Source organism: Citrus sinensis, chromosome 9, assembly GCF_022201045.2.
Source record: "Citrus sinensis cultivar Valencia sweet orange chromosome 9, DVS_A1.0, whole genome shotgun sequence".
Taxonomy (NCBI): domain Eukaryota; kingdom Viridiplantae; phylum Streptophyta; class Magnoliopsida; order Sapindales; family Rutaceae; genus Citrus; species Citrus sinensis.
In genome coordinates, this window is record NC_068564.1 from 6514258 (window position 1) to 6541561 (window position 27304).

Sequence of the window (27304 nt, forward strand, 5' to 3'; positions counted from 1 at the left end):
TCATTAATTTTCCTCCTCTTTTTGACCATCTTTAATCACATTCTTCTGATTGTTACTTGTGAAGAGTAATTTATTGCCAAGTAATTGTTGTGTTAGCGTTCTTTTTTTTTTTTTTTTTGGCTTCAGAGCTTTTTAAAAGAATAAATTATTGAAATACTTGTATTTATTTGTATAATTTTTTTTATTCCCCTTACAAAATTGAAAATCGCAACTGTTAATACTATATTATAACTAAATGCTAATTTTTAAATTTAAATCACAATTGTTGAAGGGATCCTGTTTTGGGATAATCCACCAATGGAGATTGAGAACAAGCAATCACTATTGAGGTTAAATTCTCTTCGTGTGTATTGTGGGATTAAAATTTTTCCTTTCTTTGGAAGTTGATATCTTCGGATTAAGTTTCAAATATAAAACATCTAAGTAAGTCCCAACATTATGAGTAATTTTAAATGTACCCTATAGTGTAATATTTAAAAAAAATAAAATATTTTAAATAGATTCAAAAATTTGGAAATTTGAGTTCAGCTCATGAGAGTTTATTTGAGAGAATTTAGTCAAAAATGGCGGGTAATCAATATAAAAAACCAAATTGGCAGAAATATTATTAGTTATTACACACATAAAATAACCAAAAAAAAAAAAAGAAAGAAAAACCAGCAAAGCAAATAATGGCATGCACTATCCAATTAATTTTTCTAAAAATATTATTTGATTACTTGGGGCCCACATGCATTTGTTTACCGTTAAGCTTGAACGTGTGGAATTATTCAATATACTCTCAAATGCGTTACTGGCAGGCCTTGCCGGTCATAATACAATCTTTTAAGCATTAAAAGGCTACATTTTTTTGACAGGCAAAAGCTTTTAAAACGACAGAACATTTTGAATTTTTTTTTGTTTAGTTTTAATTATTTTTAGCATAATTTTTAGTGTGTGAGAGAGAAAATATTGGTATAATTTAGCGGTGTGGGGGAGATGCTGGAAATTCGGTTCATTTTTTTGCATGGCTTAGAGAGATTTTCAGCCTCTAGCCAGCTGCTAAAGGTAATCCTCTGATTCTGGGGGCATTTTTTTTTTCATTTTCATTTTTTTTTGGTTCAATTTTGATCCTGTTTATCATTAATTATCTTAGGTTATAGATTTGTTTATGTCGCTAGTAATTAGATTTTGCTGTTGTAAGAACCCTTGTACTTACTTTTATCATAAGTTGTGATCGTCTATTCAATTCTTTAAATAATTATCAAAACTTGATTTAGTTTTGTGGTTTTAATAGACCCTTTTATCGAATTTTGAATCCACATTGTATAAGTTTGAACCCGGTTGTTTATGGTTGTGCGAATTTGATAGGGTATTGTGGTTTTAGAAGACTTGTTGGATTGGCAATTCTGCATTTTTTTAGTTTGGCTTTGATTTGGAGGTAAAGTGACTATAAATTGTTGCTTACAGGCTGGTTATTGAACTTGAGAGGTATCCATTTGTTTATTTTTCGCTTTTCTTTCCCTTCTCGGTGCTGAGGTCGAGGTTTTCTAGTAGAAGGGAAAGAAAGTAAAATTTTAAGGAAATTCGAAGGTTTTAGTATTCCTGCACTTTCTGGAAACAAAAATGAGCCTAATTTCAGGCGTGATTTCGAGGAAAGTTTTGCCAGCATGTGGTAGACTTTGTTTCTTTTGCCCTGCAATGAGAGCAAGGTCTAGGCAGCCCGTCAAGAGGTACAAGAAGCTGATTTCCGATATATTTCCGCGTAATCAGGTTGGTTATTATTTTTTTTATTTTTTATTTTTGGATTTTTTTATTTTGCACTTAAACTTGTCTTTATACTCTTTTTTTTTTTGGGGGGGGGGGGGATCTCACTGATGAAATGTTAAAGGTTAGTGCAAATTATGTTATGCTTGCTGTTTGTGAATCTTCAGTATGTAAACCTATACCTTATAATTCAGTAAGGGATGTGTCTGAGTCTCAATTGAATGCCTTAAACGAATTGGATACGCTAATTGGCCAACCTATGCTTTTTCATGTTGGGTTGAAATAGATGGCAAATTTTGGTTTCATTTTTAATGAACTAATCAAAGAATTTGCACTAATAATAGTTAGCAGCTTTTTTTCTTTTTCTCCTTTCTCTGTCCTCTTCTTAAAAGTTTTAGTTTATGCATAGCTGATAACGAAGTTTTAGTTGGTGCATAACTGATAATGGAGTATAATTAAATTCTTTCAGATATATCAAACCTAACGTCAGGGTTTTTATAGTAAATGAATGTAATTTGAATGCTGCTCTCTATGTTTTGGTAGGATGAAGGACCGAACGATCGGAAGATAGGAAAATTATGTGAATATGCCAACAAAAATCCTTTGCGCATTCCAAAGGTATGTATTGTTTTATGTGAGCCTCAAACTAATTTTATTTTATTTCCATTCTATGTTCCTAGTATCTGGCGATTATACAAGTGAGGAGGATTAAAGTGGTTGGATAAAAATTATTCAGTAATTCATTTTGACATTCAGCTGGACCACTTATATGGTCAAATACTCTCATATTAATTCTCTTTATTTTCTCTGTGTTGTTTATTGATTTTTAATCTTTTTGCTCCACCAACATTCTAGAAATGTATTCATGGTTATCATAAAACTCAGGTTTAGAAGTGATGTAAGAAAAAGGCTTTTTTTGAATTATTTCAAATGTTCCCGGCGTGCTTAACTCCACTGGTTTTAATTCTTACCTTTCATGCAATAATTATGTTGTTTGGTGACCAAAATACCACTATATGGTTGAAATTGTTTCCCCATTACTGAAAGTTGGATATTTGATATCAGATCACAACCTCTCTCGAGCAAAGGTGCTACAAGGAATTGAGAAATGAGAACTTTCAATTTGCGAAAATTGTTATGTGCATTTATAGGAAATTGTTGATCTCGTGTAAGGAGCAAATGTAAGTTTAGCCTTCTCTTTGTTCTCGACGCTTTCTATTTTATGCTGTAAAAACTTTGCACTTCAATGTTTCATTTAATCTTTCTTGGAATTTCCTTTTCACGACAGCTGTTTTGCCTCTGATAATCCTGCAGGCCTTTGTTTGCCAGTAGCTTACTGACCATTATACACACTCTACTGGATCAAACACGCCAAGATGAAATCCAAATTATAGGATGTATGACTCTTTTTGACTTTGTAAATAATCAGGTCAGTGAATTTGTTACTTTTGATGGGATAGAATATGGCGTTCTACATGATATCATGAGTTGGTTTATGTTCGGAGTTATCTGCTCATGGGTAACCTAATCACGTTTAATTGTACTGAATTTTGCAGAAAGATGGGACTTACATGTTTAACTTAGAATGCTTTATCCCAAAACTCTGTCAGTTAGCTCAAGAAGTTGGGGAAAATGAAAGAGCAAGAAGTATACGTTCTGCTGGGCTGCAGGCCCTTTCTTCAATGGTAAACTGTTCATGTTGCTGCTGCTGTTATTCAAATTCACAGAATCTTTCTCCTTTATTTGGGTTGCTCAGGAAACTTGGAAAAGGGTAATAGGTTTTGGAGAGTTCTTCTCTGCCATATATGTTTGACATTATGAGAAAAGTAGAGCTAACCGATTCAGTTATGGATTAGTTTCATTAGAGTGAAAATATCAAAATTCAGATTCTTTTCTCTTAGTCTTCTTTAAAAACTGAAAAGTGAGTAGTTCTAAGCTGTTTCAGGAAAGCATTATTTTTGAAGTGTTTGTAGGATACTTCCTTCAATCAATCATGAAGACCATTAGTTCTTAAACTTTCTCCCATTAATTTTTAATCTTCTAATATGATTGATTGTGAGAATGGTTATATATTTGAACTACTGTTGTTTTAGTTATATTCTTTATGGCTTTAATCCATGGTCAGTACCTTTAAAAAGTGTATAAGATTGTGTCAATGCATTATATTTCATAGAGCCTACATGGACTTACAAATGAAAAAGAAAAATTAAATTAAAAAAGTGACCTTAACTCGAAAAATGCACACTAAATATGACATAAAGGTTGTTATTTTTGGGATATGGAATGGGAATGTTTGCATGGTAGGCATTCTCATCCTTAGATGTGGGATGATGGGAAGACGGGAAAGCATAAATTGCTCGTATGGGTTAGTATGAATATTATTTTAATTTTTATTTTGATTATTAGCGATCAAAATGGTAGATTGTTATCAATTCCCGCTTTCTATTTTCTTTCTACTCGTATTCTAATTGGCTCCTTCAATCTAAAACCACATTAGCTAACAAGATTTTAACTCTTTTATTTTTGCTACATCTCATTACAATAGGAGAAAGCATGAGAAGATGGAAAGAATTTTTTTTTTTTGCTCCCTTCGTAGATGCCAAAAGCTTAAGTGAAAAGCTTCATTTTAAGAGAGTCAATGAAGTAGAGAATAAATAAATTCCATTATTGAACTTATGCACCTGGCAGATATAGAGCCTGTGACTGTGAGCTAGTAAGGAGTGTAACATTTTTCTAGTTAGTGTACAAACAAAAAGAAACTTGTTGCGGAGAAATAGGAATACATATATCCTGCCTCTTCAAAGTCAAAGTGAAATAATCTATTCCAACTTAGTTTCAAAATTGAAGTAGTCAAAATCATAAGTTTACGGGAACTCAATGTTATGGTACAACTCTACTCCGGCCTTGACTAGTCTTGACAATTCAGGAAGAGATGGGAGTCAGGAAAAGATGGGAGTAACGGTTATCAAAATAAGTATCCTCTTCGGTAAGAAAGTTTAATGATAGTAAGGCATGTTGTTTTGCATTTGTAGTAGGCTTAGAGAGTGCATGGCTGTAGGATGTTGATCTGAAGAGAGGATTATCATGAATTACGTGGAGCAGATGCATATAGTGTCTAAAGACACTCACATAATATGCATGATCTTTTCATGCTGTCATGTGATAGAGTTCGTTGGCATTGAGGGAGCTTTAAGGACCGAAAAATATTATGTGTGTAGCCCATTTCACTTTCAGTTAACTGTAAAAGCTTAAGATGCTAGAAATTGTGTAAATATTTAGTTCAATAGCCTTCACTTATTGAACACTAGATGAGGATCATGACACCACATGCTACTACTTCTACCTTGGCAGTCATCAAGATTGTGCCTCAAAATAGCTTCGGCTGTTAGTTATTTGACTGCCAGTAGAAAGCATTTTTAAATGTGCACCCTAGGGTAGAAGGTGAGCATTCTCCTCATCTAAGAATACCTCTCTGACAGTGAGGGGACTGTTTAGGCTGTGCTGACAAGATCAACCGCTTCTGCATTGCTTCTAGCATGATTCTTGGACCTAGCATGGGTCAGTCTCTGTATCCTTTTTGTTAAACCTAGAAAACATATTAGATTGTGAAGTTTTTAGTTTTGAAATTTTGGTTTGTCATAAACTCAATTTAATGTACTCATGTTTCATTTCCATTTTTTTTAAAATTTTTTTTACTGGAGTTATACTTTATAACTTCATTTTTACACTTATGTGCTCTCTTTTCCTATATATGATTATCTTCTCCAATGCAGGTTTTTGCACATATGTGAATAGTCTAATTCGAACCATATTATCTATTTTGATGTGTAGGTTCGGTTTATGGGTGAACATTCTCACATCTCAGTTGAGTTTGATAATGTAAGCAGTTTCTGTCTTGTCTGATTAGTGGTGCAAGTTTTTCTCCTTGTCTTGGCTTGTATATGAGTGCCTGCACACATGCACACACTTGCATGTTGTAATGGGAAATCATTTAAAACTTGTAACAGCTCATTTATTCTATCCTAATCTGTCTGTCGTACATGTATCATTTAATGGTGACAAGAGTAATTGGATAATATTATCTTTTTTGGAGTCTAAAATTTTTTTTGATGTTATCGGACAGGTTGTTTCAGTGGTCCTGGAAAATTATGGAGGTCCTAGAAGAAATTCAGAGAACTCTGGCCAGAATCAGAGCCGGTGGGTAGAAGAAGTTCGCAAAAAAGAGGGTCACGTCTCTCCTTTGCCAGATGTCTCGATAAGGGTTCCTTCTTGGAGACTAATGGTCAATGAAAAAGGCGAAATAAACGTGCCAATGTAATTTCTTGGTTTTGAATTCTCTGAGTTTATATGTTACTGTCTTCAAATCTTTCTCAAAAGATTTGTTTCTTTTAATTCCACAGCCAAGATGCCGAGGACCCTTGCTTTTGGTCAAGGGTTTGCTTGCATAACATGGCCAAGCTCGCAAAGGAGGCCACAACCATTCGTCGAGTTTTAGAGTCATTGTTCCGTTACTTTGATAATGCAAACCTATGGTCTCTTGATACTGGTCTGGCATTCTTAGTACTGAAGGATATGCAGGTTCTAATGGATAATACTGGGCAAAATACACACTTTTTGCTGTCCATATTGATTAAGCATCTTGATCATAAAAACGTCCTTAAAAAACCGAACATGCAGCTCGAAATTGTTGATGTTACCACCTCCCTTATTGAACATACAAAGGTAGAGCCCTCTGTGGCAATAATAGGTGCAGTGACAGATGTAATGAGGCATTTGCGGAAGAGCATCCACTGTTCGCTTGATGATGCAAATCTGGGATCTGATGTAATAAAGTTTAACAGAAACTTTAGAGAATCAGTGGATAAGTGCCTTGTACAGTTATCATATAAGGTGCAACTTGTCCTCTTTATTTGTTATTTTACTCTGAAATATCATTATTATTAAAACTGGATATAAGCTTACCTGTTATGATGTTTCTCTTTTATTTTATTTTGGGTTGGCTTCCTTTTAAAGAGATTAATTTTGGTTTGTATAACCATCAATTTTCATCTTTTTTGTATTATGAAATAAAAATGCCTGAGTTACCATTGCTGAATAGGTTGGAGATGCGGGCCCAATTCTTGATGTTATGGCTGGGATGTTGGAGAACATCTCAACTATTACGGTGATAGCCAGAACTACTATCGTCACTGTTTATCGGGCAGCACAAGTTGTAGCCTCTTTGCCGAATTCATCATATCAGAACAAGGCAAGAAGGACAATTTCATTATTTTTTATTCTCTTATATGTGCAGCTATTGTTTTATAAGTTTTTCAGAGCATCTAATAATTCTTCTTTCTTTCAGGCATTCCCAGAGGCTTTATTTTATCAATTACTTCCAGCTATGGTTCACCCAGACCATGAAACACGAGTTGGAGCTCACCAGATATTTTCTGTTGTTCTTGTGCCATCTTCAGTTTGCCCAAATCCATCCACAAATAGTGCTGAGTCAAGGAAGGCAGGGGATCTTCCAAGGGCACTTTCGAGAACTGTTTCCGTCTTTTCTTCTTCAGCTGCACTTTTTGACAAGCTAAGAAGGGACAAAACTATGTCAAGAGATAATACTCACCAAGACAACAGAGATAACATTGCTAGCGAGGGACAACCAAGAAATAGTGGTAATGGGGGGCTTAATAGATTAAAGTCATCTTATAGTAGAGCATATAGTAGGAAAGCTTCCCCGGCATCTGCAATGACTGATGGAAATTCTATGAGTGATTTCAAAACAGAGCCAGTAAGTCTTCACATTTTTATGCCTCGAACTTCATAGCAAATAAGTTTGATGTTATGGTCTTTCATGCCAATCTTGTTAGATGGATTTGGACCAACTTGAAATCCAGTTAGGTCAGGGCTGGGCTCCAATCAGCCATTGGTTTTTATCTTGCTTTAATCTTCTTTTTGCAGTGGACACCAGAAATTATTTCTTCGTTTTGTTGTGGTTCTCGCTCTTAGTGACTCAAATTTTACATCTTTCTTTTAAGGTCAACAAGTTTCTTGTCTTGTGCCACAAAGGAGCCAATGGCAGTAATAAAATGATTTATGTTTATGCCGCCAAGTTTAAATCAGATTTCTATATTCTTGTACAAGTGAACTTAGATTGCAGTTGAGAGCTCATATTTATATGGATTTGGGCCTCCCTTTATACATGTATGCTATGTTGTTAGCAGCTCTCGCGAAGGCAGCTGCTAGTTGCTGCTGGTACTCTGTGCCTGAAGTCCTCTGGAAAATGAATGTTATGATTGTAAACTGTGTACCTAATACCTGATTTCTGATTAGTCATTCATCAACCTGTGTGTGACAGTTTCTATTTTATCATTCATCAGGCAGCCAATTCCCTAAGGCTGAGTAGCCGTCAGATTACTCTCTTGCTATCATCAATCTGGGCACAATCCATCTCTCCTGCAAATATGCCTGAAAACTACGAAGCAATCGCTCATACATACAGCCTTGTGTTGCTATTCTCTAGAGCCAAGGTAATCATTGGAATGAGACTAGATGGTTGTATCCTTTCACGAGCAACCTTTCTTGTACACTGTTGCTCTCGCATTTGTGATCCACATTTGCAAGATCCATGCATTGTGTTTCATAGTTGCTTTTTTGTGTCCCTATTATAGAGCCCATTCTTTCACAAATGGGGAGTGGTAGTGCAGCTCAGATTGTATATTTCTACAGCAGCCAACTTAGTTAATGCCATGATTAAAAAATAACTTCTAAATTACAAGATAGTGACTTTTCAGTCTTTATTAAATTTCACAGGAAGTTTTATCATAGATAAGGTTCATAAGGGTGTTTAATAATATGGTTAGTGTTGTCCTTTCAGGAGGTTAGTTTCTTTTAAGTGAGGTCAATTAGTTTCGTTAGACCTTTGACTGCAACCCTAGGAACATTACAAAACTTGTGGAATAGATTCTTTCAAAACGGTGTATAACTTTAGAGGAAGAAATTTATGTTTGACATTGCTCTGATTTGATTTGAATTGTTGGGGTGCAGACATCGTCTGATCAATTTAGTTTTTTATTTGCTGGGATTTTATCCTTGGATGCATTGGCTTTCAATTGTTTCAATTGCTAGAAAAATGTATTTTATCTGCCATAGTAGCTCACAGCCACATCATTATATTTTTATGTTAATGATAGCGTGTTCATTGTAGATGAACGGCATTTTAAAATTAGAGAAGTTAGAGTAATTTTACAATAAGGGAATCCCTTACTTTAATAATGTAAGGAACAAGTTAGAGACAAGGAAAATTAGATTTTAATACACTCCAGGATGTTAATATACTGTATTGGGATGTTTGTTTTCTTCTTTTATTTTTTTAGCTTGTCTAAAGTAAGGGATTTCCTTATTATAAAATTACTCATAGTAGTTATTCATGAAATTTGATTGTGAATGTATCACATTTTTCCTAGGACTTTTACTCTTTGGCTAATTTTCCAGTTCTATAATAATTTATTTTGTCTTGCAGAATTCCAGTAATGAAGTTCTTATTCGAAGTTTTCAGCTATCATTTTCGCTGCGCAACATATCTCTAAATGAAGGAAGTAAGCTCTAAAGTTTTTCTTATCATTTGTCCTGTGTCTATACTAAGAAATCAATGAGAATCCAAGGTGCCTTAATTTACCTAAAGAAGTTGCTGTGGATGTATTATGGAATATATGATAAATTTTCTGAAGGGAAGAACAGATTTTTATGTAAAATGAGCTCATTTATCGACTTAATTCTTGCATGCTATCTCCATGATCAAGGATACCTGCATGCATTACTCAATTTTATTCACAACAGAACTCCAGCTGATAAGTATGGTTAACTGTGCTTCAGAAATATTGATAATAGGCATGCACATGGTACATACCCTTCTGGCTAAGGTATCAGGCTCTGCACTTCACAACTCAAACCTCCACTAACTTTGCCTTTGCCTCTTCGGTGATGCATGGGAGGATTTCTTCTAGGGGCCATTTAAGATAACCATTTATGATCTATGAATCAAATTGTGAAAGATAAAATAACACCCTATCTTGTACATAAAATTCTTTCAGTTGATATTATATTCAGATTCTCTAATAAGAGAAAATAATTCAATTACAATCTAGTCAAAATTGAATTTGTTCACTTCTCCAAAAAAAACAAATGGGTTAAACTCGTTCCCATTAGGATAGGAAAATGAATTTCTATTTCTTGTCTGTGTCAAAGAAATTTGAAGAACACTTTGAAGTCTTCTGGAATTCTTCTGATAGTCTTCTACTTTATATGATCGACATGAAGGATTTTGAAGCTTGATAATATCTTCTGCGTGATTGCATAAAGACTTGTAGTCTTATTGAAATGATAACACTGTTAGGTTATTGACACTTAAAATAAATTAGAAATTCTTTCTGAAATCTTCTTGATAACTATTTCTCCAATTGTTTGAAATCAATGCTTAACCAAAAGACAAGCGGTGTAAAAAGCTATAGTTCTTCAAGAAAGTAATCTTGACAATTAGCTGTGCTTGATTCGTGTTTCCCAATTGATTTTGACAGTTAGATTTATTCAATGTTTCCCAATTTCCTTAGTGAAAATGATCAAGAAACTCCATGTTTTATTGAGATGTCAACGCTTCAGCTCAAGTCCAATTCTCTCTATTTTTGCAGGTCCACTCCCACCGTCACGTCGCAGGTCCCTCTTCACCTTGGCAACATCTATGATTCTTTTTTCAGCAAAAGCATTTAATATTCATTCACTTGTTCAGCCTTCCAAGTTGTTACTTACAGAGAAAAAGGTATGTGATCAAATGTTGAAGAAATTCTAATTCGCTTATATTTACCTATTAATAATGTAATGTACTGAATAGCATTAGAAGTGTTTATATTCATGTAAGTATTTCTTCCATCTTTTTATGCATGTGGTTGAATGCAAGCAATTAACATTTCCCTGTGCTTGAATCAGGTTGATCCATTTCTACACTTGTTTGAAGACAAGAAGTTACGGGCCATTCATACTGGGTCTGACCTGCCTAAAATTATTTTTGGGTCAAAAGAAGATGATGATTTGGCTTTGAAGTTCCTTTCCGAAATAGAGAACACTGACGACCAAACTAGAGAGAGCTTAACTTCTGAGATTTTGAAGAGCTTGGAAAATTTGCCAACAATACAGCTGTCCAGTGTACAGTTTTTATGTGAAATTGACAATTATTTCTCATTGCTTAACATTTGAGTATGATTATTGTACATGGTAAATATTTTCCTCTAATAGTTGTTGACCTGTTGGTGCAGTCTGAATTGTCTAGCATGAAGGAGCAACTTCTTAGTGAATTCTTGCCCGATGATCTATGTCCACTGGGAGCCCAATTCATGGATAATCCAAACAAAATATATCTAGTTGATTCAAAGAACAGCAAATCTCAAAAGGAGGTAATTACTTGCATATCTTCCAAACTTCATATTAGTGCTTTTGACATACATAACCTGATTGAATTTGTGCAGATTGCTACTCTTTTTACAATTGATGATGATGCTTTTAATGATTCATATGAAAGTCAAGACAAAAGTAATCCTGAGTTGGCCAAGGAAATCCCCTGTCTCTTGAGTGTCAATCAACTCCTAGAATCGGTATGTTTGCATGTCGTATTCTGTTGTTGCTTTTAATTTGTTCTTTTCCTTTTTCCTATGATAAGTGTGAGATGCCCTTCTTGATTTATTTTAAGGAAAATCACTCTTTGATAATGGTTTATCATTACAATATTATGGATACCAGGGGGAGGACACCTACTTCGGGGGTGGTGAATAATGAATGCACACTTATAAAATTTATTAAAACTCAATAACCATAATTATTTCAAAAGCAGAATATAATTTTTGGCAGCATGTTTTATGTGCATAGGTGTTAGAGACAACACATCAAGTTGGAAGAATTTCTGTCTCTACAGCTGACATGCCTTACAAGGAAATGGCTGGTCACTGTGAAGCACTTCTGATAGGAAAGCAGAAAAAGATGTCTCATTTGATGAGTGCTCAATTGAGACAGGAAAGCTTGATTAACTTCTCAATAACAAATCATGAAAATGAGGTAAACGAGGTCTTGCCTTCCCAAGTTGATGCAGGTTCCCTTATGGTACTTCCATGTTCTTCAAAACCTTTCTCTTGTGCACATTCATGCTTGATACGATCTTTGACACATTTATTTGTTCAGTTGAAATATCCCTATTGAGTTATAATGCAGTTTAATATATTTAAAAGTTGTTAACTGTTGGACCTCGAGGACCTATATAAACCCCTTTAGCTTTTAACTTTGTGAACCCAAACAATATCGCAGGTTGATAATCCCTTAACTGATGAGAGGATCACTCCGAATTCAAACAAACCACCAGTCGGTACTGTTACAACACAATGCGCGTCTGAATATCAGCATCATCCTCAATACTTCAGACTGCCAGCATCGAGTCCATATGATAACTTCCTAAAAGCTGCTGGCTGTTGATCCTAGAGCTCTACAAAGAAATAGACCTTATTGATACTCAAAATGATGCGTCATGTTAACAGGTCAGAGGTTTCTAAGCTGCAAGATCCACCTCATTTTTTTTTTCTTTTTAATCTTTCTATCTAGCCAGCTGCAAGAATCGACTTTTCCTGTGTATTGGAATCTTTAGTATCCTCAGGAAAAGTTAGTATTGTAATTAGATTGGTTAAGTTCATTACTTTCCTGCAAAATCAAGTCCTCCAATCATTTTCCATATGCTGCATGACTTGAAAAGGGCAGTCATTCCCGATTGTTTCCTGTCAAATTTTTCGGTCTCCACCTCAGTCCTCAAAGATGATGTATACAAAGGGTCTATTTCTATTTGTTATTATTTCCATCATTGTAGTGGATGCGTTTATGAAAGCTTCAGCCTTCAGGCTTGATCGTATAAGTATTAAATGGGATATACACAATACCCATTTAGTGAGATTTTTTAGTAGGAATTTTCTTTATATGTAGCCAGCCAGGACCAGGATCATAACCAATTGTTACTTAAGGGTTGTGTTTTCTCGTACACCCAGAGATCATAGCAAATTATGGGGCCTTTTTTTTCATTTCTTTTTTTCTTTTATCTTTTCTGGGGCATTTCGGATTTTCCCTCGTCAATTTTGTTGTATAATTGAAGACTATCAAGTTCATCCTGTATATATTCTTTCAAGTATTTTGTGACTACAAGCTAAATCCATTTGAATCAAATTTTTTTGTACAACTTTAGAAATATGTAATTAAGGAATGCTGAAAGCAAATATTTGTCTATGAGATTTTAGCATTTTTGCCAGCATATATGGTAGAAAATAGTTATATTAGAGCAACAAGCTCGTGTTTTATTTGTAAATTAATGTCACATAATTTAATTGATTAGATATAAGGATGGTAAATTGATGGGTTGGGCTGGAATTTTCCGAGCTCATATTGGGAAAACATGCCAAGGCCCTCTAAAAGTCTATTAAGTTTGGTGGGCTGAGACTAAGCTATAATAAATTTTTTAAATAATTTCTTAAATTGTTGCAATCAACAATGAATTAAAAAAATAGTTATCTCAAAATAAATTAATAAATAAAGAAAATAAAAACTTATAAATCTAATTTTTTTAGTGCTAAATTCTAATTTAAGCATCTTCTTAATTAATTAATTCTACCTAAAGTCTTAGGTAGCCTTAATTAAAACATACTATAAATAATAATAATAATAATAATAATAAGGCTACCTAAGGCCTAAAAGTCTTTCATTAGTTTACATTTAAATAACTAAGCTTGATAGGAGAATAAAAAATTGTTAGAAATTGATTTATAAATTTAAAGAGAGATTTGTCAAACTTAATTAGGATATAGCTAACATTTTGATTGAGATGGGCACATTTAAAATTGAACATGATTAGGGCATGCGATTGCATGTGTGACAAGCTCTCCATAGGGAAATGTGTTGTGGGCCCCACAGCTTCAAAATAAGAACTTGCCATGCGCACAATCGTGATACTAATGGAGCGAGACTATGCGCACTTGATCAATACCCCATCTAAAATTTAGTATAGTTTTAAAAATTCAGATAGGGTGCTGATCATAATTATTTATTACAATTTGTCCTCGTTGAAAACTTCCCAACTGTATTTCATGTGTTTAAAACACTGTATAATAGTTTCATTATTAGTATAATTAAGAAGATCTTTTCCGGTGTATACAACTAATTTATCAATTAATTCACTCTTAAAATTTGTTAATAATAGTAAAAATATTCATATAATGTAACACAAATAGCAAACATAAATACATGATTAAATTAGGAATTTTGGAACTGTATAAAAGATCAATTGGAGAAATTAAACATTAGAATTAGCTGGGGTTACAACTTAAGAATTAATGTTAAAAGACTAAAAAATTACGCAAAATTACCTTTGACTTAGGGAAGTAAGATGAAATTCATACACTAACTCCATGATAAACAGGTAAACAACTGTGCTTCTGGTTTAAAGCATCAGAAAAAGACAAAAGGAATAAAATAAATCTTTTTTTAATTTTATCTTAATAATCTTTTATCTTTTGTCTTTATTTAAGTTTATAATGTTTTAATAATTAATCAAATTATTTAGAATTGGACATTTAAACTAGGGCCAACATGAAATCTTTTAAAATTATCTAGAGTACTTTATTAATTGTATGATTCAATTGGGGCACGTTCTTAAATAATAAATCAATATTCTTTTTCAATAATCATTAAAAAAAATCAAAAGATGGCCCTAGTCCTATGCTAAATACATTCTCGAGGCTCATTAGTTTAAATATCACTTAGTCCACATGATTTATTTTTATTTTTATTTTATTTTCATACAACCAATAAATAATGCCTAGCAAAATCCATACACTGACTCTATGATAAACAGATAAACAATTGTGCATCTGATTTAAAGCATTAAAAAAAGATGAAAAATACAAAAGGAATAAAGTAAATATTTTTTAATTTTATCTTAATAATCTTTTGTCTTTTTTCTTGATTTAAGTTTATATTGTTTTAATAGCTAATCAAATTATTTAGAATTAGACATTTAAACTAGGGCCAATATGAAATCTTTTAAAATTATCTGTAGTACTTTATTAATTTTGTGATTTAGTTGGGGTGCTTTCTTAAATAACCAACTTTTTTTTCAATAATCATAAAAAAAAATTCAAAAGATGGCCCTGGTCCTATGCTGAATACATTAGTTTAAATATCTTTTAGTTCACGTGATTTATTTTTATTATTTTTTATTTTTATATAACTAATAAATTTATATCAGTGCTCCATTATAACTCCTACCAAAATCAATCTAAGTTTGGAAAATCGATGGCTTAATATTTCAAAAGTAAATAAAAAAGAATAAATTTTATTGAATTTACCAATATTTAGTTTTAATTGAATATATTTGAACATGCAGGTAAGTATTGACCTGGAAATTTTAATAAACTTCAACTATTGGGTTGCATCTACGACTCTACGTTTAGGCAATAGTACAGAGGAAGCCAGTGATATTGTTTAATATTTAACATTCTTAAAGCCCAAGAATACACGTGGCAGCATTCTTGCTCCAAGTGGAAAGTAGTTTTTATCATATACGCAGACGCTGTTCAGAAAATTCTCCATTTTGGTAACGCAATAACAATAAAAAGGGTGCAATTTGGATTCAACAAGACACATTGTGGACGATCAAACTCAGCTGAATTCTAGGGATATTCAATCCATTTCTCCTTTTCTCCCGGTAAGTTAGGGTTTTTACCATCCTTTCAATCTTACGTTTCATTATTTTAATCTTTTCTACGTTCTGTTTGGTTTCCGGGAATGTTGTATGAATAGAAGAAAAAAAAAAAAGAATCTTGTGTATAGTAAAAATAAATATATATATAAAGCTTCACTCTAGTGGATTGATTTTCAGAAACCTTTGAAATTAAAATGGAAAGATTAAATTTTGAAAAGAAATTTTCATTTTTTGTACTTTTTTCTTCCACAGCGTTAAATTATGCATTTATGATGCACGAGTGTACTTGATTAGCATGTGAGAAGATTGGAATGTACTGTATGTATGTATTTATGTACGAACGTATTTGATAAATTCTGTTTGGTGTTATATCCAATGCAATTTTTATTTCCTGCGAGTGATGATTGAATTGTAAGCGAAGCCGCTTCCTTTTTTCATTGATCCCTTGAGAGGTTTTTGAAATAACGCCTTTTTCCCATGTAGTGTTGGGTTGTTTGGAGTGAAGGATTTGTTGGTGACTTGGTGTTAGGTTATAGTTTTATGTCGTAGGTTGGCACAAATGTTGGGCTCATGAGGCTTTCAGTGTCGTGCTAGTTACCTCACGTCAGGCTAGATAGCATCATCACTAGTAGCCTCTGCTGAAATAGTTCCTGTAAAATCATAGTATCACAGGTCAGGCTTGTGGACCACAGGGGAATTTGGTTAGGTGGGTATGAATACATTGGAACAAATTGGATGCGTCTCAAATTTCCCCTTTTTGAGTGCTTTTATCTTATTGGATATTTTATTACCGTTTTTCCTTTTAGCTTTGTATTATGTTTCCTGACTTTTATACCCAATATTTGAGCAAACACACTCCTTGCATTTAGAATCTTGCTATTATTCGGTATTCCATTTGTTCAATTAATGCAAGTTCTACCTGTATTCAGGTATCTCTTTAGGCTCCGTCAGCTCTGCTATTTTGTCTTTCAAAATAAATATTATTCTTGTTCATGAGGTAATCTAGTCTCAAACAATTCCCCATCCTGCTCTTGATCTTCTAATGTATTACTTTATGCTATTGCTAGAGAGTTAAACTTGTAAACTCTCGAAGCTAGAAGGTGAGTGGCCATTGCTGGGTCTCAAAAAGTCCTGTGGTGAGGAAATTAATTCCCAATAGCTGGGTAAACGTGAGTCTGATGTGTTCTGACTTTTGTGATATGGCTTCAGAGCTCTTTCTCCCTGATGATATTTGGAACTTTTCTTAGTTGTTGCAGTTTGAGCATGGCAGCTAAGATAATAGCTGGAGTAGCAGGATCATTTGGATTTGCATATGCATGTGACCTACTTATTGCTGAAAAGAAGCTATTTGGAGGCAAGTTGGGATCTTCTGGCTTTATAAGTTTCAAAACTTTGCTATTGCAGTGGTTGATGCTATACTTTTCTTTGTTCTTCTTTTTTTATAATTTCTTAAATGATACTTCAGGCAGAACCCCAAAAACTGTCAGTAAGGATTGGTGGGAAGAAAAAGAGAAGAAATTTCAGGCATGGCCTCGAACTGCGGGGTCTCCTGTGGCAATAAATACCATCAGTCGCCAGAATTTCATTGTGAGGTCCCGCGAATGAACCAAAGCTTCATAAAGTATTATTTCGATTCTGTTAATTTGGTTCACTTTGTTTTACATTCTTTATGTCAAATAATGCTTTGTCTAGTTCTAATACTTAAATGAAATGAGCATGCCTTTGATGCCATCTCGTTTACAAACTTCCTTTTCTAGATAGTGGATGGTTGATGATGTTAACTTCGTTCGCTCTAAATAAATATCTTTGGATTTTATTTCCCCTATATTCAGGTTATTTTGGTCTATGGATGTTTTTGGGATATTTTATTTTCAAAATTTGTTTCCCATTTCCATGAGAGAGTTATTTCATATGTTATGTTAGTTATTTTTTAGGCAAGGCAGCAAGAATCTATTACTAATAGCTGGCAACCTCATAATTTCGCATAATTTTTTTTTCTTTTGATTTTTCTTTTTATCTGATTGATCAAGAGCGTCCTACTAAATGCTTTGATAAAAAGCTCATGGAAAATAATCAGATTTTGAAACTAAATCTCAATTAATTAGTTAATTAAGACGCGTTTACTTAATTAGTTATCATTTTAAAGATTTTTAGTTCATATTTGGTTAAAAAAAAATAATAAGTTTTGTGGAGTGGAGAAAAAAGTGGAGAGGAAATATGATTACATTAGTGGGTTGAAGCATATTTTCTTGTAATTTGTTGGGCTGTTTGTTAATGTAATGGCTTTCTTTCTACAAATAAAATTTTCTAAATTACCCTTCAAAAATTTAATATTAACAAAATTTTCTTTTATAATTTCTACTCGCCTAAATGACTTCGAACGCTTATAATCATTTTCATTAACAATCCGAATAACATCATAATTTTTTTTGAAAAGGAAAAAAGTCTTAATTTATTCCAAAAAAAGTCTTAATTTATTCCTATGTTACAAATTTACGTCTGATCATGCATGTATCATGAAAAAGTATAAATAAAATGGTAATTATCTACTATTCATCTGTTTTTTGCACTTTTTCAAAAATACATAATTTTTAATTTTTTTTACTGAGCTCAACTTAAAGTTATATTTTTTTGCACTTATCTCCTGTCGTCTTCAAACCATTAAGAAAACTAACGGAATATTGTCAAAATTACGTAGGTGAAATTACCATTATACGCTTATAACCTCAGCAAAATCTTAACGGTTTGAAGACGGCAATGGACAGGTGCAAAAAAATATAATTTCAAGTGGAACTCAGCAAAAAAAAATTAAGAATTATATATTTTTTTAAAAGTGCGAAAAAACTGGTGGATGGTAGATGATTGTCCTAAATAAAATGAATTATAATCACAACACCTCTCATTTTTGTATTTTTCATTTAATCATATATAAGGGTATAATCGGTTTTAAAATTAACAACTCATCATGCATATATCATGAAAAGATTGTATTTAATTTTATCCAAATTTAATAAAATTAAATTTGAAATGTTGGAGGAAATTGTCTGACTTCGAATGTTGGTGGCTTCGCATGTTGGAGGAAATTTTTAATTATAAGTATCTATACATCTATCTACACTTTCACAAAATTGACAGCTGGGAGAAATTTTCTTTTTCGGGAAATATAGTTATATAAAGCCTCCTTAATAGCTAGCACTATCTCATGTTCCTTATTAGGTAGCGCCCAGACCAGGCATTTTTATTTTCATTTTCTAAATATGCTCATTCTTAATTTAAAAGGACTTATTTATAGCTAAAATCTTAAGATCCAAAAAATTAAAATTCTTTTAAACAAATGGAAAAAAAATTAAGTTCTTATTTAAAATTATCTGGACTTATAGTGTAGTACTGTAGTGTGCTAATAATTGTATAGACCAGCAGTGGACATTAAATAGTCTAGCCCATTTATGTTAATGCTAGGTTACTAGTTAGAAGTTTATAGACAATGTCTTTACGCACTTATGCTATTTGTAAACAACATTTTAGATACCAACTTGTAAATTTGAAGAGAATGAATTTAGCAACAGTATCTGTTGTAAGTAACAAAATCATATCTTAATGATTTATACCAAAATAGTAAGTACGCTATTCTGACGAATTCTATAATATCAGAGGTAATACAATTAATTAATACATATATGGTATATGTAGTTCAATTTATATAACCAATAATTACATGCAATTTCTTAAAAGTAAATATACATGCCATAACATCATTTGTTTATTGTATGGTTAATGTAATACGTTAAAGGCTGGAATTTCTCTGCTAATAATTAATGACAAGCTGATGATAATTTTTTTTACCTGAAAAGGAGATTAAAAAAAAATTGAAAAAAATTGAAAGTGCTTAATTAGCTGGCCAACCCCTAGGGACGATCCTTAACATCATCGAAATTTGAAGGAGGAAACTCTATCACCGGAAGATCAACAAGACAGTTATTCCAGACTTCCTCAAAAAGAGATGATGTGTACTCATAGTCATGGAAGAACTGTTGATCGAGCATGACGTTGCTGCAATTAATCGTTTCCATTGGAGGCGCCGCAGAGCTAGTAGCGCCAAAATTAATGTTAGCCACATTGTTATTACTTTGCAATGGAGGAGCAGAGCTAGTGGCACCAAGATTAATGTTAGCCACGTTGTTATTGCTTTGCAATAGAGGAACAGAGCTACTAGCAGCATGATTGATGTTAGCCAAATTGTTGTTCCCTTGATGTAATGGAGGAGTTGCAGAACTTGTAGAACCATGAACATAAGGCACGTTGCTGTAGTTGTAGGTGGTTTGCATTAACAATGGAGGAACAGAGCTACTAGCAGCATGATTGATGTTAGCCAAATTGTTGTTTCCTTGATGTAATGGAGGAGTTGCAGAACTTGTAGAACCATGAACGTAAGGCACGTTGCTGTAGTTGCAGGTGGTTTGCATTAACAATGGAGGAACAGAGCTACTAGCAGCATGATTGATGTTAGCCAAATTGTTGTTCCCTTGATGTAATGGAGGAGTTGCAGAACTTGTAGAACCATGAACATAAGGCACGTTGCTGTAGTTGTAGGTGGTTTGCATTAACAATGGAGGAGACTGGGAAATGCTTGAAGAAATACTAGGGTTAGTGCTAGTGGCATCAGTGTTGATGCTTGTGGCTTCTCTGTTGTCTTTATCTGATTTCTTGTCCTTCAAATAGACCTTGCATAGCACCCAATCATCCAACTGCATCCACATACATTGATCATTAATAGAATTGATAACTTAATAAACACCCAAGATTATCTACTTACGTACCTTCATGTCATGAGGAGCAGCCGTGCTTGAACGAGCAGGGCTCTTATGGTCAATTCTATATTCATGCATTATCCAATTAGTCTTTTTCGATTTTTTAGGGTATCCTTGATAATAGACTAATGACTTTCTATATCCAATCGGATTTTCCTTCCGTCCGATAATATTATCAACTCCGGTAGCTTTCCAATATCCACGTCCGGCGGCTCGGTTGGGACGAGTTCCGTTCGGGTACTTTCGATCCCTTGGAGTGAAGAAGTACAATGTTTTCTCCTCTTGTTCTATGCGCATTTTTTCTCTGTATATAGCTGTTCATACACAAATATCAATCATGAAGTAGTTAACCATTTAGGAGTTTAGACAAATAATGCGACGTAAAATACTTATAATGCTAGATCCTCTCCTGACTAGAGCATTAAAAAAAGAAAAAAAAAATAACTCGGTAATGAAAGAAACGCGAACCTGATAAATCCTGAGGGCCATGGTTATAGAGATTAATATCCATAATCTTGTTGGGCGGCAAAGGTTTGTTCATGGCTTTGTTCTTCAAGTAATCAAGAACAAGCTCTTTATCAGTAGGGCAAAATCTATAACCTGGAGGAAACGAATTCAAGTACTTGAGCATTGCCACTCGTTGCTGTTGCTCTACGCTCACCATCCTTGGAAAGAACTAAAGAATTGAATAAGAATAATATATACATATATATTTGCAATTTTCAGAAGACCGTACAGGGTATTCTTGTAATAATACCGTATACGGATAGTATTTTCCTACTTTTACGTTTTACAGTAGTCATAGGACTTCTCTCTTAACACAAACTGTACAAGCTTCCGAAAATATAGGGTATTTTTTTCTCAAAAATATAGGGTATGTATAAGGATTCGTCAATAAGAAAGTACGGAAAAGTTTTATTAACTAATAATTTTTTTTTCCACCAAAATTTCGTTTATGTGGTGTCAAGTTTAACACTCTTGTAAAATTAAAGAAGCGTATAAACCTGTTCTTCACAAATTAAACCTGTTCCCACTTGGCCCTATCCTAATCCCGATTAATGGAGTTTTGTATCACGAGATTAAAAGATTGATTGAGATAGTGATTCTCGTATGGGGCTGCCTTGCATATATTCTTATTTCTAAAGTGAAATACTCCAAATGTGTCACTTTTAATGCTTTAATTAAACTAATTTAGGTGGTGGGTATGTTTTTAAGTTCTAATTATGTACTCTTGCTACTTTCAACACCGATTCATATTTAATTAAATTTTATTGATATTACTATTAACAATAAATTCTTAAATTCCTAATAGTTTTTTAAAATACAAAAATTAACTGAGCAATTAATTCATAACAGTAAGGATAAAAATTTACCTTTAATTTCGTGAACATTAACATGCAGTTGGGAGTGCATAATATAGAGAATCATATTCTTATATATCTTTCAACATTCTTTATTCGAAAAAATAGGGTGTTAAGATTCCTAATTGATAACAAGACAAACGAAAACTAAAACTAAAACATAAATAAAATAGTAATTAGAAATTTTAGGAGAATGGAACAAAATTATCTATTGTAACTAACAACATTATATCCTGAACTTGACAAGCTGAAAATATCTATTTCCTGAAAATGGAAAAATGAAAAACAGAAAAGATGAAGGGCCTCAGTTAGCTAGCCAACTTCTAGGGACGACCCTTAACGTCATCGAAATTTGGAGAAAGGAAAATCTATCACCGGAAGATCAAAAAGATAAGCCATATGATTGTTGATCGCTCATGATGTTGCTTTAAAATCCAAGATTCATGTTAGCGTTAGTATTTGTCAATTTTTTAGAGTATCCTTGATAATAGACAAGTGACCTTCTAAATCCAATCGGATTTTCCTTCCGTCCGATGATATTAACAACTCCGGTGCCCTTCCAGTATCCACGTCCTGCAGCGCAGTTCGGACAATTTTTCTTGGGGTACTTTCGATCTGTTTGAAATGAGCTGGAATTGTGTTTGGATTCTAAGAAAGTGCAAGAAAAATGAATTATGCTTTTATTGAAGAAACGATGGAATGGAAGGCATTACAATTGCATGTACATGTTGCTGTATTTATACCAACACATCATCACATATATGAATAAGATTCTAGATACTAATAGAAGCTTCTTGCTCATTACTAACAGCAACTAAGTTTGTTACGTTCTTGCTCAGCTGCATAATAGATTTTGCCATGTCAGCATGACTAAACTTAATAAGCTGCTTGCTGCATCACCGAGCTTATCATGCTCTGCGCCCTGCACTCTCTGTATCAGCTACATCATCAGTACTCACTCTAACACGATCCCTCGGAGTGAAGAACTACAACATTTTTTCTCCGCTCGTTCCATGCGCATTTTTGGTCTGTATATAGCTGTCCATACACAGATACTAATTAATCATAAAATAGTTAACTATTTAGGGTTTTCAACATCTTAAACCCTAGCACAAAAAAGCCACGTAAAATAGTTAAGATATTCACTTCGGAGCTTAGAAAAAAACGAATTAACTTGATAATGAAGAAACGAAAAAAACGAATTCACTTGGTTGCAGTTGCTCCGTGTTCACCATCCTTGAAAACAAATAAAGAATAACAACATATATACATACATACATACATACATACATATATATATATATATATATATATAGGTAGATAAGAGAGAATAACGTCTCTAAAAAATAAATTGATAACGGTAGCTATTTTGTAGTAGTATACTAGCTTTAAGTTTTGAATTTGCATGCCTGCATGGTAAGACTTCCCATTCTACTAGGAAACTTATGTAGAAGATGTTTCGTAATTTTCGGAAGACCGTACAGGATATGCTCGTAATATTACTGTATACGGATAGTATTATTCTACTTTTACGGTTTATAGTAGTAATACTACTTCTTCCTTAAATTATACGCTACCTACAGCTGCATCAGCTGCCTTTTGTTTATTATTAAATTAAGCTGGAGTTATCAAACAACTAATTATACACTCTCCCTTCTCTCTAGTTTTTTTTTCTTTCTATTTCTTTTCTTTATTTCAAGCAGCAAGAAAAAAACAAACAAACGAACATATATCCTGTATATAGTAAGCTTCATAGTACACTCTCTCAAATATTTATTTTACCTCCCTCTTTAGGAAGTGTTATTTTCACACATTAATATAATGAACAATTCAGTTTTGAAGTGTTCGAATTTTACAGTGCAAGATAATGATGTTGATGACGACGAACAATGCTTCAATTTTCCACCAGGTTATCGATTTGTGCCAACATGCAAAGAGCTGGTGACTTATTACTTGAGGAACAAAATTTTAGAAAGGCCTTTGCCTCCCAGCAAGATTAGGGAAGCAAACATATACAAGCACAGCCCTACGGAACTCTCCGGTTTGTCTTCTTTAACTTATTCGTCTTTTAGTGTTTTGTTTCTAGGTGTATGAAAGAGTCCTAGGGTTTAACAACTGAAAACACCTAGTAATATGTGAAAATAATAATAATAAAAATTGATACTACATTTACTTTGTGTATTCTTCACTGTCCATTGATATTGTTTATGTTGGTACTTGCATTAGTGGATGCGTTGTAATGCGACTTGTCATTTATAGATATTATTTTGCAGATTGTTGTGCAATCAGTTATGCATTAAAAGACAGTTAATGGGTCTTTATCAGAAAATAGTAATTGTCGGCAATTTTGGAATCGAACATATTTAACTTGCAACACATATATCATATTCCTTTTCATGTCAAGCATTAGCATTCTTTATTGTCAACTTAAACCCTAAACACGATAACAATGTTTGTTTGTGAGTTATTTTTAATTTTAAGTAAATTTATCATAGTTCTATAGTTAGGGTTTGTAGAAGTCAATTGGCTTAAGGATTCTTCAGAGCCTGGTACAATCATGCATGAAATTAACTAATTAATCGAGTGTTTCAAAGCCCAAATTAAATTTTTAGCCCCTTTTGCTAGAATTCGAAATGGGTGGTCGGAAGCAGCCTGGAAGCATCAAAACGTTTTATTTGATTGCATGACGAACTTATAATTACTTGTATCATTAGTTTCTTTTTTCCTGATTAAATAAATTGAGATCTTTGACAACAGAGAAATATGACAAAGAAGGATCGGGAGTAATGTATTTCTTTACTCCAAGAGATCGAAAGTACCCAGAAGGAGAACGTCCTAAACGATCAGTTGATGGTAATGGATTTTGGAAGGCTAGCGGAAAAGCTGAGGAAGTTGAAAATTTTGATATTCTGATTGCAAAGAAGAGATCACTAGTCTATTATCAAGGCTCATACAAGAAGCCAAAAAAGACTGACTGGCTTATGCAAGAATTTTTTATGACTGGTAGCAGCAGTTCGAGTGCAAGAAAGGGGCGCCCTCATAATATGAAGGTAACTTTTAAGGATTGGATTTTCTTATATATGCATGCTCTTAACGTGTATAGAAATTAGTGTAATGACATACTTATTTTATGGACATTATCCGACATCAGCCGAGAATTTTTATTGTATTATAAGTATGTAAATCTTAGTTTAGACAACCTCATCAACTCTTTAGCTAGTTTTTTATCATGACTTAGGCCCATGGATTTGTATCCTAAGTGACATATATTTGGTGATAGTTAACTTTTTGTATTGTTATAGATGAGATCACTTTATTGTAGGAGTAATGAATGAATGACACAAATCATGTGTCACATTATATTCGAAATACAAACTTTTTATTCCAACTTTATAAACATACATGTCATTATTCTCCAAATAATGTAGCCCAAGATGTGTCATTCATTTATTTGTGTAGGGGAATTTTGTAAGTAATGTTGGTATACAAAGTCAACTATTACCAAATATTTGGCAATCATTGATTGGCGACTCTTAATTTGTCATAAGTTATTATTATTAATAACCCATTTTATTTTTTGTGTAGCTGGACGATTGGGTTCTCTGCAAGGTGTATAAGAATAAGAAGCGGGATAAAGAAGAAGATGGTGGTCATCCTGTTGCTTTTCCCAATAGTTCTACGGTGGTCGGAGAAAGTTCTGAGCTGCCAATGATGCAAAAGCTGAATAGCAACGTGCCTGCTCAATCGCTTAATTTGCTTCATCGTTCTCAAGCAATGCATGCTATAAGCTCTCAAATGTCCACTTACAATAATGGGCAAAATGGCTTTCAGATGCCTGCTGCTATGCTTCATTCTCATGAAGTGCAAGCTACAAGCTCTCAAATGCCTACGTATTATAATGGGCAAAATTTTTTGCTTCTTAATGGAGGACATGAAGATACCCTATGGCAGCAAAATAATAGTCATCATCATGTGGATTCCAAGACCAATAATCAGCCAGAAGGAATCGATATGATAAACAATGTGCCTAATGAAGACACATTTTGGTGTGGTTTCTTATCATCAGACAATGGAGATTACTCTGAACCAATAGATTTTGGCGGGGTGCCAAATCTAGATTATATGAAATCATATTAGTTTTGGATTAGGATTTTATAATCTGTTGTTTGTTGTTTTTGCTAAGGGGTAGTTTATTGGGGTTTGAGCTGTTAGTTAGGATGTTACTTGTATTATTGGTGGTGTTTTGTTGTCGAAGTTTAGGCTTTTGATGAGTTATTTCCTTAGAAAACTACAATGGATTCAGATTTTTCTTCATTTAAATTTGAAATTTATTTTGGTTATTTTTATTTCTAAATATTTGCTGCCAGTGTCTAGATTATTTTCAAGTATGGATATAACTACAACATCTTTTGTACAAATTAGTGTACGTAGTATCACGATAAGTGGTTGAATGAAAATATTAAATGACTCGCGTGTTTTAATTTTATTATTATGTATTTCTATGTCATCTCAATTTATATAAGATTAATTTATACTGTAATATTAGGACAAATTGAAGATAATCTTTAAGTACACCGTCATAATTTTGTTAATGGTAGTTAATCATGGGGCTTATATTCTCGGTCTAGAAATTGTATTCCTGAAATTTTTCTAGCCGTAGGATGTTGGATATTTACATCTGGACGAATTGATTATCATGAAAATCATCATGCATTAGTGAGTTCCTAACATAGAGTGCTGAAACATATAATTTATACTTTTAAAGCATTTTGTGAAGTCATTACATATAACTTTTTCGAGACTGGGTTATCTTTGTTATCGGAGCTCGGATTGTTTATCTTATTGAATCCAAACTCTTGGATTCAGAAATATAACCTCCTTTAAAAAAATAAAAATAAAAACCAAGAATAATATAACTTAATAAATTAAGTTTTAAGAAACAATTTAAAATTGAAAGTTGAGGTCGAGGGACCATTAACACACCATGAATGAACGAAGCAATATAAACTTGTTGATTAAATCTTCTTTATGAATTTATGTCTAGATGAAAAACTAATAATAATTATAATAATCTCTTTTTTAATCTATATACATTCTCTTTATATTTTGAAGGTAATTCATCTTTTTTTTAATTTATATAGAGTAATCTATGTATATTTTGAGGTAAAATTCATTAATTGTGTGAGTCCTTATCTAACAAATCGATTCATAATTGGGGGTGGGTTCTCTAATTAAACGCCTCGATAGAGCGGTGTGTAATGACGAATGGTTCGCTCATTTTACTGACCGTAGAGTGTTGCATCTACCGAAAGTCGCTTCTGATCATAGACCTGTGTTAGTTCGTTTCAATAGGGAGGAGAGGAATAAGTCGGGCAAGAGGCCTTTTCACTTCCTTGCAGCGTGGCTTACCTACAGTGGCTTCAGTGATCTTGTTGCTGAGACTTGGAACTCCGATGCTTCCTATATTCAAGCGGCTCGCCATTTCATTGAAAAAATCTCAATCTGGAATAAGGACCATTTTGGAAACATCTTTAGAAGAAAGCGTCGGATTTTGGCTCGTTTTGGGGTATCCAAAAAGTGCTTGAAAGCCACTATTCTAGGAGCCTTATTCGTCTTGAGAAGCAATTGAA

At 33.3% G+C, this 27304-nt stretch overlaps 3 protein-coding genes and 1 long non-coding RNA gene across 6 annotated transcripts; 3 read left to right on the forward strand and 1 right to left on the reverse strand.

Moving 5' to 3' along the window:
* The first annotated feature begins 778 nt into the window (after positions 1-778).
* On the forward strand, positions 779-13079 carry LOC102624456 (protein SEMI-ROLLED LEAF 2). Of its 3 annotated transcripts, none has more exons than XM_052434518.1 (19): positions 779-1047; positions 1351-1752; positions 2290-2364; positions 2812-2927; positions 3061-3175; positions 3303-3431; positions 5578-5625; positions 5870-6060; positions 6147-6636; positions 6845-6994; positions 7091-7519; positions 8109-8258; positions 9251-9326; positions 10416-10543; positions 10711-10926; positions 11037-11174; positions 11247-11372; positions 11644-11874; positions 12076-13079. In XM_052434518.1, the coding sequence occupies exons 2-19, from the start codon at positions 1606-1608 to the stop codon at positions 12238-12240; spliced, it is 3120 nt and encodes a 1039-aa protein (XP_052290478.1). In that variant the 5' UTR covers positions 779-1047; positions 1351-1605; the 3' UTR covers positions 12241-13079. The 3 variants fall into 3 exon arrangements, with proteins under 3 accessions (XP_052290478.1, XP_006489936.2, XP_024958488.2); XM_006489873.4 differs by having other exon boundaries at positions 1450-1752; XM_025102720.2 differs by having other exon boundaries at positions 781-1047; positions 1450-1752; positions 11644-11829.
* Positions 13080-15346: 2267 nt separating this feature from the next.
* LOC127899977 (uncharacterized) lies at positions 15347-17330 on the forward strand. Its single transcript, XR_008051847.1, has 3 exons — positions 15347-15508; positions 16753-16863; positions 16975-17330. It is a non-coding gene; the product is annotated as an uncharacterized LOC127899977 (long non-coding RNA).
* Positions 17331-19410: 2080 nt separating this feature from the next.
* Positions 19411-20977, reverse strand: LOC107178518 (NAC domain-containing protein 55-like). Its single transcript, XM_015533836.2, has 3 exons — positions 20782-20977; positions 20323-20627; positions 19411-20250 (listed from the first exon to the last, which is right to left on the reverse strand). The coding sequence occupies exons 1-3, from the start codon at positions 20975-20977 to the stop codon at positions 19411-19413; spliced, it is 1341 nt and encodes a 446-aa protein (XP_015389322.2).
* Positions 20978-23495: 2518 nt separating this feature from the next.
* On the forward strand, positions 23496-25811 carry LOC102628787 (NAC domain-containing protein 2-like). Its single transcript, XM_052433912.1, has 3 exons — positions 23496-23715; positions 24432-24724; positions 25260-25811. Exons 1-3 carry the CDS (start codon positions 23496-23498, stop codon positions 25809-25811), a joined length of 1065 nt encoding a protein of 354 aa, XP_052289872.1.
* Positions 25812-27304: the final 1493 nt, after the last annotated feature.